Raw genomic sequence first — 13,204 nt, 5'->3', positions numbered from 1 at the left:
GGCTCCAGCAGCAGAAGACCACACCGGGTATCATTCCTTTTACATGAGAACCTGAAACTGAGGCTACAATTCACACAGACTCACCAAACTTGGACAATAGAAGATTGGAAAAACTTTGTCAGTCTGACAAGTCTCCATTTCTGCTGTGACATTCTGATGGTAGCGTCAGAATTTGGCGCCAGCAACATGAAAGCATGGATCTATCTGTTATACAACATAACACTGCAACACCGATACGAGAAGATGCTTTTCTCTGCATCAGAATTAGCTGGTAACCGTGTAAACGGTCAAAGACTTACGGTTTGTCAAAGAGTGTTTGTTATCTAGGTTTCACCGGAACATATTCAGTTGTTGTTCATGAACAGGGCGCCAGCCATCAACACACTTATGACAGGTCATGAGGCCATTTGACATTGTAGACAACAGTGTTGGAAACTCTCTGATTCACTCAGATTTGAGTTCCTCTATTTCACTCCTGACCGTTTTCCACTCTCATTTGATGATACTGTATTTGCTAATTACTGCATTCATTGTGATTAGGTTTTGCTCCTAAGAGCAGCTGCCAAGGCTAAAAGCAAGAACATCATCAAGTATCTATGAAAGTCAAGGTTGTTTACCGCTGCTGGCAGCCTTACTTTGCTCTATGTGAATTATGTCGAACCGCAATACATCTATTTAGTCGATAGGTAGTCAAAAGTATTAATAATTCACTCTACAACACTTGGTGTGTAAACAAAGCCTCCGTAGTTTCAAATCGATCTCCCTGACAGCCACTACATAAGGAAGGACACTGTTACATCACAGATAGTACAGTCAATGGCTAGATTTCTCCTCAGGGACACAAGCGGTATGCGAGGAACATAAACAATGATGTGGGCTACTCAGCAAACCCAAATCTCATTAAATATTTACACGGTTTTATTGAATGTGTGCTAGGACGAGGAGGGCATGCTTCAAGGGTGCACGCAAGGCCTGTAATCAGTTGATGAAAAAGGTTCCCAGCTTGAAAAAGGCACAGATTTCTCCAGTGATGTAGAGCAATGGCGTTGGAAATATTCTGCATTTCATCGATGCCTTCCCAGTTTGGATATTAACGCACGAAGAACTCCGCCAGCTGCTTTCTGTTTTGACTTGCCAGTTTTGAGGTTGGTAATGTGCATGTTAGAATGGAGGAAATATGGAAAACTGGGTCAACTGCAGAGGAATTTGATGCTGGTTGAGCCAGGGTGAAGCTAACATAACTGAGAGAGTTAACTTTGGTGGCACAGGAAAAAGATTTGTACAATCATAAGATGATTCAACCAGGCCTCATGCCAGCCATAAGAGTTTCATGGGTGATTTGAAATGGTAAGAATTTGTTTAGAAATCTAAAAGTAAGCAAAAATCAAACTATAGATTTAGTAAGGGATACCTACTAAAGAAGTCCAGGTCAAATGGCCAGAATGTTGTCTCTTTTCAGTGTCACTCTGTTCAAACTCTGACATGACCGTCTGGACGGTAATCAAGAACTCCTGACTCCTACGTAGTTCTTTGTGAAATCTTCTTTTTTGGGAGTTTTTTTTTTAAAAGGTGCAAGTTGGCTGAACCTAGCCACCCCTCCAGTCAGCTATATGCAAAACAAAATACAGTTTTAGCCAATTGGAAGATCCCATTTTTCAGTTGTACACTATTTGCCATAACTATCATGTCTTTATATCAAAGTAAAATCCCAGTTTTTCCTTGCAATCAATATTCCTGCTTGCTCCAACACTGGTGCAACTACCACACTGAATGATAAATAAATATGTTTGACTGGGAACACATTTGTATAACATGGATTTAGGTGTTGATTTGAAAAACTATGCAATTAGTTTTGCTTTTCAGCGATTAACACTGGTTGATGAGGAAAGCTGTGGATTTTACTTTAAAGTTCAAACACAAAGTTTGGATTATCGGTCCGAGATAAGAAAGGAAATTTGGTTTCTGTGGATGTCTTTGGTCATCCTTTGTCATTTGCACTGTTTGCAGCTGAAACTATTACCTCTTCTGTCATGGTGATGTCATTTTAGCTGGAACTGCCCATGATGGGGGCGAATGTGTAGCCACAAAAAGCAGAGGCTATTCAAGGTTGCTTGCCTCTTTGATAAGGTTTTTTTTAATCTTGCAGTTATTCTAAAAGGGGAATTTCATGTGACCCTTTTGGAGTAATATAATACAGTGGTTTTCGACAGCAGTGCGTCCCAGCAGAGACTTCTTTGAAATTAAATGATTTTAATTTTAAAAATAGAGAGAAAAAATTTATAGAAAATGATAATAAAAACATAATTTTCTTTTGTTTCATTAATTCACTGTACTCTTTCTTAACCATAACATTACCTGTTTTGGATTATGTCCATCCCTATTATTTAAATGTAACAATCTAAGACAGATGGCACAATGCTGTTTAATATAAATGTCATTGGATTTATTGCTCTATTTCATTTGAAGGTGTTCGCTCTATTATTATTTTTTTTATTTCCATGTTTTAGTTTATCAAATGTTTCTTGGCTCTCTGTAAAAATGTCTCCTCCTCACCTAATGAATGCACCGTAGCTGCTGGGATGTCCCCTTGTCCTCCAGACTCTGCAATCACACATCTGCCTGAGAAAATGACGTTTTTGCTCGCAACGAACTTGTTCCGTCAAAACAAAGAGCTAACGCTAAATCTCTGTGAGTGGGGATGTCTGTTGGCCTGTCAGTGCAAACCTCTGGCTGTCGGAGACTGCTGTGTATCTCATGTGCAACATATTGCTTTTACTCAGCTTCAAAGGAATTAGGTCAGCACGTGAAACATTCATAAAAGATGCATTATGTGTGATCGGCTGACAGCTTAAGTCAAGCAGCATCCGCCAGCCCCCCCCCCTTTCCCGGCTCCCGTCGTGCAGTCTCTGGGTAGATTTCAGCCTTGCCTCCACACACAGTGATCGTATTTTTATGTTGTGCATTTCATGGCATGTAGGGGGAAACCTTAAAAAGTTAATTCTGTACTATAAACCTCCACAGGCTCAACAAAAAAAAGACAAAGCGAAGGGAACATCGGTTTAAATGCGTAAACTATAGCATAATGAAGCATAAAAACAGCTTTTTACTATGGGGGAGGGTAATATAAGAATAGAGGGGGAGGGTTACGACTACTGTGCATGTGACTGTTTTTAATTCCATTTATTTCAGACCATCATTTGGTTTGGAGGTTCCCTGCTTGTATGAAGCCTTATAGTCACATACACACATACGGTGCATTAACTGAACAGGTGCCCACAGGTTTTTGAGTTGTTCTGGCATGTGAAAGGTCATGGAATGGAGTGGATGCATCTTAAAGACCCACTCTGATGACCTTTTAAACTAAACGTTCCCAGTGATTTTTATTTATTATTTTGATTATGCCATTTTTAGCAAAAATCAAAAAAACCTGTCGTTTAGGACATGGTTTCTGTAGAGCACCAGTAGTTCACTATCTATGCAGTGCAACCCCATTGCCTTTCTCCTCCCTGAGTTGAAATATTGTGTTGTTTTTCTGACGTTCATGTGTGTTTTTCAAGTCAGACAGTCATTTTTCCGATCATTGCAACACCACACGAATGCAGCATTTCTCTGAGTTTGTGTTTTCCCCTGAGGGAAATCAACCCAGTAGTGCAAATGGCATTAAAATGAGAACAAAAGTTACTTTTAAAATTAAAAATCCAATCCAAAATATACATAGACAGTGTTCATTTTCAATCAAAATCAAACAGCATTTTCATCCAGATTGCATGTTATTTCTTTCTTTAATGATGTGGATTAAAACACTCCACACAACGGTTCCTGGTGTGTTTAGAACCTTTGTGGCCCACGAGTCAAGAAGTTTGCCTACCCCTGGTCTAGATCTCAGTCTGTAACTTGAAGAGCTAAGTATAAAACCCGTTGATCTACGTTTAAAACTTGAGGAGCCAAGTCTGGAACTTGAACCCACCAAGGTGTGTGATGGCAGATTGGCCTGGCTGATAATCAGAAAAAACTGTTGTTTTCCTGTACAACAAGCAAAATGAAAGTCTTTGCACTCAGATGTAAGTTGCTTATAATTGTTAATTTCAATATGCACTCGTACGGCGTAGCGAGTGTGAACGCCATGGGCTAAACCCCGCTCTCCAACAAGTATTGGACTATTTTATCTTTTGTATATTTCAAGACATTTTGGAACTTCACTTGTTGTTTGATTTGTTTGTTAATGCCACATAGCATTTTAAGACAATCTTAAACTCCATTTATTCACCCTTTTTACCGTCCCATCCTTAGGTTGTTAAATAATAATAATAAATCGAACATCATTGAGCGATGGGGGGCAAAAATTCAAGAAAACAAACTCCCCACAGCTCTGACAGCGTCCTTCACAGCTGAGTTTGTATCATGCCATTGGTAAAGGGTGATGTCATGCTTTGTCGTGCTTTGCTGTGAGGCCCTGTGGGGGACGTCTCTGATGGGTGCACTGTCGCACAAGAGATGACTCTGCACAAAATAAAGGGCCTTTTGAATCAGCCTCTACGCCAGGGAGCCTTAGCCAGCTAATTTATGGAGAGAGAAAAAAAAATCAATCCTGCAAAATCACTGCTGCAACTGTAAAAATCACCGTCATCATGGTCACTCGCTCCAATCTAGATCCTTGCTTTTAACAAAAAATAAACAGCATGTTTCATTTAAGGCCTTTTGACTGCAGCAAAGCTGAAGAACTCAAAGCGATCACATGACCTTGGAGGGACCAATCGCTTTCTTTGTGAGAGATCCGCCAGCGTGACAGTGACTGACCACCTCAATTATGCAACAGCTGCCAAGCTGGACCCCCTCGCGGGCGCACACACACCCACACCGGCTTGTTTCCCTCCTCGGCTGATCTTGACCCCCACTTAACTGCATTTCTCACCCCATTTACAGCATGTGCTTTAAATATCCTCTGGTCTGCCTGTACCACCACTCTGCAGAAGCACAACTCTCATGCTGGGTGGCAAAAACGCTGCATTTGTGGCTCAAAGCGGGAAATTCAAGCATGACGAGAAATGATAACGTGTGCATCACCTACAGTTGACCGAGTTGTTTCCAATAAATGAAACCAATGCACAAGTGTGTTTTGCACCATCTTTTCTGCAGCAGTAGAAAGAAAAGTGCAAGGGTTTCATCATTTTTGCTTCATTGAACAGAATGTGCACACTTGCAGTTAAAAAATCAAAGATGTTTTGTGTTTGGGTGTAAAAAGCAACAACGATGCAGCAATTTTGATGGCGCAGACGCACATGTCCAACTGCCATTGCACCTTATAAAGACTGCTTTTCATAAAATTTATATTAAAAAACATGTCATGTAAGTGTATTTATAAAGGACCCCTTTAAACTGAGATTGTCTTAACGTGCTACACAAATAGCAGAAGAAAAAATAGAAAAGAACTGTATTGATTGTATATGATTGTTACCAATTCAGTCCAGATGATTCCATTAAGGCCATGTTTTTTCAGTATATTCCTGTACTTAGCCAACTTCCTTCAGTTTTTCTTCTACCCTTTTTAACTGAGACCTGGACAGAGAAAGTGGGACATCCCCCATAGAAATTATCTTACTTCCAACCAGGTGAAGTAAATTCTCTCACCATTTTGTCATGATATGGACAACGCCTTCTTGGAACGTCAGTAAATAGTTATTTCAAGACATTCTGGAACTTCACTTGTTGTTTGTTTTGTTTGTAAATGTCAAAATGACTCAGAATGTAACAGTCCGAATCGGGCTGAGTCATTTTTTTTGCGGCAACCACTCTCACCAATCAGGAGTGAGCTTGTTGGAAGTCTCATATACGTACAGTAAATGCTCGTACCTACAGTAGGGTTGCCAACTCTCACCCAATGGCTGTGAGACTCGTGCATTTGACTGATCTCTTATGCCACACCTCTATTTCTCTTGCCGAAATACACTTATAACAACTTTTTTAAATTATTATTAATCTGTTGAGGCGGAAGAAACCCTCGTAAGATCCACGACTCAGGCCTGCAGAGACTGTGGTGAGCAGTCAATTGACGCGGATGTGGATGTATGGTTTCTGAGTGCAATCCACTACTTTGTCGCACTGGCATCATTCTCAAGTCAAACATGAACAAAAGTCCATCTACTTTCTATTACTTATTTACACTCCTTTACACTTTCCAGGTATATATTTGAGTATGGGTGGAAATAAGTTGTAAATTTTATTTACTCATATCAATAACCCATTTTAAAATAGGGGACTTGGCAGAGCAAAGTAGAGTGAGATTTTATTTTTTGAGTCCCACAATTCTACTTCCTGTCAATCATCAAAGCATCCCTAATGTCCTAATTTGAGCTCAGATCAAATCAAAGCAGTTATTTTAAACATTAGCTAAATGTTTGATGGATGAAAAAAATGATTTTTATTTGCTGGAAATTCAATATTTTTTGTTGTAAACAAACAAATTACAGCATCAACTGCATAAAAATAATAGATGCCACTGAAGATGGTAAAGATGGAAAACAACTAAAGTACTGCTAAACTGCCATTCCTTTTCATGCAACCTAATCTTCAGCCAAAGCTCTAAAAAGATGAATAAAAGGGTTGAACAATTGTGTTACATAATTTAACCCTTTTTATATACAAACAGGAATCAAACACCAATAAAGATTTCTAGCCAAGAAAACATCCTCGTTAAACGCCTCAGATTTTGCCAAATCAAACCACATGTATGACATCATACAGACTGTGGGCCGCCAGGTCTGCTTTCTCTCTGCACCCAACATGAAAGGAGACAAGCGAGCTATATGAAGACTTCCTGTTCCATTAAACATGAGGCGTCAAAATAAAAGGAATCTGGATCTTTTCATCAGATCCCGTCTCTCTGAGGACTGAACTGATAATCGCAAACAGCCTGCAGGTGCAGGGGAGGCTGCAATGGAGAGGGAAGGAAGGATGGTGCAAAAAAAGCAAGGACAAATGTATATTGGTCTTATTTTAGCAGTTTGTAACAGTACAAGAACATCATGGAAGACAACAGGGAGGAGAAGCAGTCTATAGGTTTAAGGCAACACTGCATTTGAAACATAACGGCTGAGTTGAGCTGGAAAATCTCAAGCAAACTTCTTTTCCAATCATGTCGTTTCCTTTGGTGGCCGCCTTATGTCAATTCAGTCAGTTGTATTTACCTTTTGCTGCAGGACATAACATTTTTGCACAGACTCGAGAAAAATACTGTCATTCAACTCCTGCTTTGTCTTTTTAAAATATTAAAATAGAAAAGACTAGAATAATGTAAACCTGGCTAAAATGACAAAGATAATTTCTAAAGAAATGTAAATTAGAAAAAAAAGAAATAAAACAAATGTGCACCATCCAGTCACCAAAAATCCTAATCCCTAAGCTTAATTTTTAATATTCAACCATTGAATGATCCAGAATTTATTTTAAATTGCTAAATTTAGATTACTAGTTAAAAAATAAAAATAAATGTTGGTTGAATTAAAAAAAAGTGTTTTTAAATAGTACAAATAAAACACAAATTTAACTTATTAAATTAAATTTCACTAATTTAACTGCCACAATTTTTCAAACTTCATTGAAAATATATATATTTTTTAACTTGTGGCATTTTTCTGAGGACAGAGGACATTTTTTTTAAATTAGCTCTAAATTGCACTTCTGACTATTCAAATCATTGTGAATCAGGAGCAGATGAAAATAGTCGTCACACAGAAAACAGGCCGGGTGGGCCACAAGGTCCCTGTGTCGCTGCATTCTGATGCATCCACGCGTAGACGACTAGATCTTCGTTTTCCTCATCTGAGCTGAGTTCTGGATCTAAACTGTGTGGCTGGAAATCTCCAATATTCCTCTTCATTTTTTTTGCACCCATAATGTTCGGTTGGGGCTGTGAGGGGCTGTATGAGAGTGTAAACAGAGAGCTCTCAGTAACAGGAAAGGGAAGCAGAGGTGGGGTTACTCCACGCCTACAGCTCCACCCACAACTCAGAGGTGAATTTCTCCTGTCGCTCTGCATGAACTATGTCCTAGAAAACCACAAGTTTTTTTTTTTTATTTTGCCTAAAAGCAACATGTCATAGTCAAAAGACCGCTTTTAGACCAAAAGAAATCGCAACTACAAAGGGGTAAATGAAATATTATGAACCTGAGAGTTTGACTTTAGAATAAAAAAAAAAAGGCAGAAGAAAAATAAAGTTTGAAGCAGTGAAGCGTCTGACAAATAACATCTAAGAGCACTGACATCTGGTGGCCAACCAAAGCACCTTGTCTAAAACTTTTCAATCCCTGTTGTTGTTAAAAGATAAAAAACATATTTGGCCGGTAGATTTTTTTTTTTACTTGGCCAGTGATTCAAAACCTAAAATGTGGCCCCTGTGTGAAGGTATCACAGTGATTTAAAATTCGACCAAAAACAGAGTAACGTGCTCTGCAAATTGTGCAGAAGGCGTGTTCCTTCTGAAACAGGAAGTTCCACCGACCTATTTTATCACCTGGAGCAGGCAAGCATGTTCCATCTGCAATAAATGATGATGGTCAGAGCTGCACAGCAGCAATAGTCTAAACTATGAGAAGAAATCCTGACAATTTGCTTTTAGTTTCTAGCTTATTCACGGGATGTTGACAAAAATGTTTGTCAATTTTGTTTGTTCTGTAAAATGTGAAACACGTTTCTCTTATGAGCAGCATAGTGTTCAAATTTGACAAATACAGTTATTTGGATTACCGGTATATCGTGATATGTATCGTTATCACCTGATATTTAAAAAAAAAAAACTATCATTGTATAACAAATTCTAAATAGCCCAGCCCTACCTCCCACAGTCCAAAAACATGCTTCATAGTTTGATTAAAAATTCTAAATCCTCCTCAAATGTGTGTGTGGCCCTGCAACAGACTGGTGACACACCGCCTTCACCCACCAAGAATAGACTCCAGCGACCCCGTGACCCCAAAAGAGATTCAGCGGGTTCTAAAGATGGATGGATGTCTGCTCGTCTGAAAAATGTGAAATAGATGTTGACAACCAAATATCAATTTGTTCTTGGCATAATGTCACCAAGCAGGGGTTTTACACTGCAAAGGTCCCAAATGAGGCACAAATGAGGTGCTTATGGGGAGTAGCGATGGTTTTTATTCCAATTTCAATTTTTTGTACCTGCAATTCTGGCTCAAACTTACAAGAGTCTTACTAGGTTTGTTCCTCCAGCTCCTTGTATGTCATCGGACTGCTGGCAGCAGCTGGACAGGCCAACCCAACAGGCTGTCAGGTGGAAATCAGGAGAATATCTTTGAATTGGAGTCAGAATCTTCACATCAGTGTTTGCCTGGAAAGAGTTGCATCATCGTTCTTTTTGAAAAAAAGCCCCATTTCGATCATCTCTTGATGTATTTTGAAGAGGTTTCTGGTGATCTTTTAATTATAATTATGTCATTTTTAGCCCAAATGAAAAAAAACTCAGTCCTGGGGAGAAGTGTTGGTGTGGAGCAACCCCGCTCCCCCTTTCCATCACCCATAACTAAGAACTTTCTGTGTACACTCTAATGCTACAGCTTACAGCCCCTCACACCCCCAATCTAACATCTCCGGTGCAACAACAATGGCCAGCAATAGTGGAGCTATCCAGCCGTACAGTTTTGAGTCAGATGGACGAGGAAGAAGGGAGTTCAAGGCCTGCCCATCATATTTTATACGTGACAAATACGCTCTTTTTTTGTCTACTCCTGATTCACAGCGACTTCAATGAAAAAATACTCAGAAATGTCATTTCATTCTTTAAATATGTCCTCCATCATGAGAAAAATGCCAGAAATTTCTCCACAGTAACATGATAGGAAGCTCCACAGGGAAGGAGGAGGTCATCTGAAGATGAAGCAGTTTTGAAGCTGATGGGCCGTGACGCGGCCCAGCAGGGGCCTGGAAATGCCAGCGCCGAGCGTCACGATGAAAGTTTGATGCGGAAGGGTGGAATGTGAAATGATATCACAAGACAGTCCTTCAGGGGGTTGACTCAGTGTTTCACAGAGACCGTGCACCGCCGTTATGCAACCACAACATCCACGGCGGTGTGGATGGAACTTGTGGAGCTTCTGCAGCAGATGGAGGGGGCTGATGTTTGGACACCACATGTGTTGTGATTCGGGGACGCAACGACAGCTGCTTCGCCTCTGATGATGAATTCCAAGATGCGATCAAAGCAGTGGATTTAATGAGGTTCGGTGTCAACCCACTGCATTTCCCCTCATGGCTGGAGACGCTGAGCAACAGTGATGTCTGCAAAAATCCAATTCAAACGCAGTTGTGCATCACTGATTGCATTCAGGAGGGGGGGAAGAAACTGGAGCAGACAAACGGCATGTTGGCTTACAGTAGGGCCATTGGGATCACCATGGAAACAGCTAAATACACCTGCCAGCCTCCATGAAAAGGGGGGAGCTGTAAATTCTTCATGGGCTGCAGCAAAATGGACCACAATGATACAGCGAAGGATTTGGCAGCCATGGCAGCATCATGAGGAGGAGCTGCTCCTTACTGCAGCAGACATGGATGACACCAGTTGGAAACATTTGACAGCATCATTGAAAGGACCACACACACACACAAACACACACCAAAACCCGCATGAAGCTGCCTCGTGACGCGCGTTCACAGCCTGCGTGCACACTCAGAAAGGAACCCCAAAAATGAAGACAGATGATGCGGCTGGACGGTACCTGCTCCCGGAGCATCCCCCGCGGCCGCGCGGACCTCCGTGATGCTGCTCGGGTCACTCCGGGATCTCCCGCGCCTCAGCGCGCGGTCCCCGTCCAGCCCTGTGGACGATGACGCCATGGTGGAAGCTGGAGAGGCGACAGCAGCCAAGGAGCCAAGGTCAGCGGCATCAAGTGGCGGAGCAGACTCACCGTCTGACTGCTGCTGCAGCCGCGCAGGGAAATCCGTTACGCGCGCAGCATCGTGTCACCTTCAAGGGCTGCTCGGAAAGAGCAGCCCGCTGTATGGAACCCCAATCTTGTCAGCGTGATTTAAAAGTAAAAAACAGGAATCACTCTAGCATAAATCTTTGTCTGTTTTTTTTCAGAATATGATTTATTTAAAAAACCTGTCAATTCATCGAAAGAAAGAAAAATCAAAATATAATTGTCTTGAGACAAGACAAAAACAAAAAAGAAGAGAAAAAAATACATCAAATCAAAAATATTTATGATCATTCAATTTCACATAATTCCAGATAATTATAATCCATTTCAATCCAGATCATATCTGGATCCTCAGCTGTTTTTTTTTAAATAGCCCAGGGCCACCATAAAAGAAATTAAATAATAAATATATGGGAAAATGAAACTGAAGATAAAAAGGCAAAATGTTATGAGAATAAAAAAAATTATCTGAAAAAGTAATTTTTGGAATAAAGTTGTGAAACTTTGAGGAGAAAAAAGTCAAAATTTAAAAGCAAAGTAGTAGTAAAATCAACAATGGGCATTGTTGTAAAATATAAAAACAAAAGTCAATATTTTATGAGAATGAAGTCATCAAATCGTGAGAAAAATTTCAAATTTCATGAAATATGTTGCAAATTTGTTAGAGAAAAGTAAAAATTGTGTGACCAAAGAACTACAATTTCGAGAAATATGTCAAAATTTTACAATAAAGGAAGTTGTAAAATTATGAGTAAAAATGTCAAAATTTTAAGAAATAAATCATAACATTAAAGTAATAAAGTCGTATGTTGGATGTATATACTTTATTTTCTTATTCTTCTATCAACTGCTGTTTGAAACTGTGATTATAGTCTGTTTGACCTTACATTGAGTTTGCAGTGCTGGAGTTTTTCTGCGTGGAAAAAATATGCATCAGATGAACAAGGAGTGTCGAGAAAACAGTTAAAGATTAGAAACAGAACTGAAGAACTTTCCACTGATCCTCCCATTTCTGCTGTGAGAAGAAATGAGAACTGCTGACTCTGCATCCCATAGATTTCTTTGTAACCAAAACCCATTTGTTGAATGAAAGGAGGACGTCGGACAGACATCTATAGAGCTGCTTGGGGCAGTGGTGTCAAAAGGTTGTCAGTTTCTGGCTCTCCTCACCAGAAATCTTACTGGGCTCCTGATTCTGTTCTTTAATACTGTCTTGTGTCTTCAGATATAACCTTGCATTCATTCAATTAAGAGAAAAAAGTTTCAACTTTATGAGAATAAAGTTTTAAAAGTATGACAAAGAAGTTAAACTGTGAAGACAATAAAATCAAAATATTAAAATAATAAGGCCATAAATTAATGAGAAGAAATAGTCAGAATTTTACAAGAATTGAGTTGTATGATTATGAAGAAACAAAATTCCATGTCTTAAGGAAAAATAGTCATTAAAATATGGGAATAAAGTCAAAACAATAAAGTCATAAATGTTTGAGAAAAAAGTCAAATTTTCACAAAAATAAAATCAACCAATTATGAGCAAAAAGGTCAAATATGAACGATTATAAAGTCTAGAAGTTATGAGAAAAAAAGTAATAAAATGTATTTGAATTAGATCCTAAAATTATGAGAAAAAGGTCAAAATTCTCTGAGCAGTTTCTTTCCACGTATTACTGCCCTGTTACATCACAGATGGTTATTCTTCATCACTCCTTTGGATTTATCTCATCGTTTTCTTTCTTTTAATTCACAGTCACAAATCCTCCACCACATCCATTCATCACTCTCCACCACAAGCTCAAGCCTCCAGATCCAGATTGCCTCTCCTTTAGTGTCTCTATGGACACCGTACCCTCAGTCTTTTTGGATGGCATCCCCGACCCGTCTGTCCATCACCTTGTAATCCCTGCTTCAGAGATCCATGGAAAGAGACCACACTGATAATACACACGGTAGTAGCAAAGGATCAAAAACGTTATCAGAGCTGCTTGTGGCTTTCTCACATGGTTAACAAAGACATAAAGGAGCTGCTCCGCACATTCAGATATCTTCTGTATTCTCCTTCAACTCTTCTTTTCATATTTCTTAATTCAGATGTTTTTCAAGCGGCCACCAACTCCCAACCATCTTCCAACTTCTCCTCCTTGTACGGCGAAAATACCCCATCCTCTCTTTTCCACTAACTCCTAGCCAAGACAGAAATCATGAAAAATCACTTAAAGAAAATTACAATCGAGTTTCCTCTTTAATTTTAGCTAATAAAAGGCTGAAC

The 13,204-nt window shown here is 39.6% G+C and overlaps 1 protein-coding gene across 3 annotated transcripts in view; it reads right to left on the bottom strand.

Annotated features, from left to right (window-relative positions):
• LOC101168282 (phosphatase and actin regulator 3) overlaps positions 1-11,056 on the bottom strand; it is a 42,220-nt gene extending 31,164 nt beyond the window's left edge. Inside the window, exon 1 of one of the 3 annotated variants that reach the window (XM_020703397.2) lies at positions 10,732-11,056. In XM_020703397.2, coding sequence (XP_020559056.1) covers positions 10,732-10,849 — 118 coding nt within the window. In that variant the 5' untranslated portion in view covers positions 10,850-11,056. The remainder of the gene's footprint in view (positions 1-10,731) is intronic. The other 2 variants (XM_020703396.2, XM_011475265.3) reach the window with 2 other exon arrangements.
• Positions 11,057-13,204: the final 2,148 nt, after the last annotated feature.

This window comes from Oryzias latipes, chromosome 5 (genome assembly GCF_002234675.1).
Source record: "Oryzias latipes chromosome 5, ASM223467v1".
Taxonomy (NCBI): domain Eukaryota; kingdom Metazoa; phylum Chordata; class Actinopteri; order Beloniformes; family Adrianichthyidae; genus Oryzias; species Oryzias latipes.
This window is presented reverse-complemented; position numbering and strand designations above follow the sequence as displayed.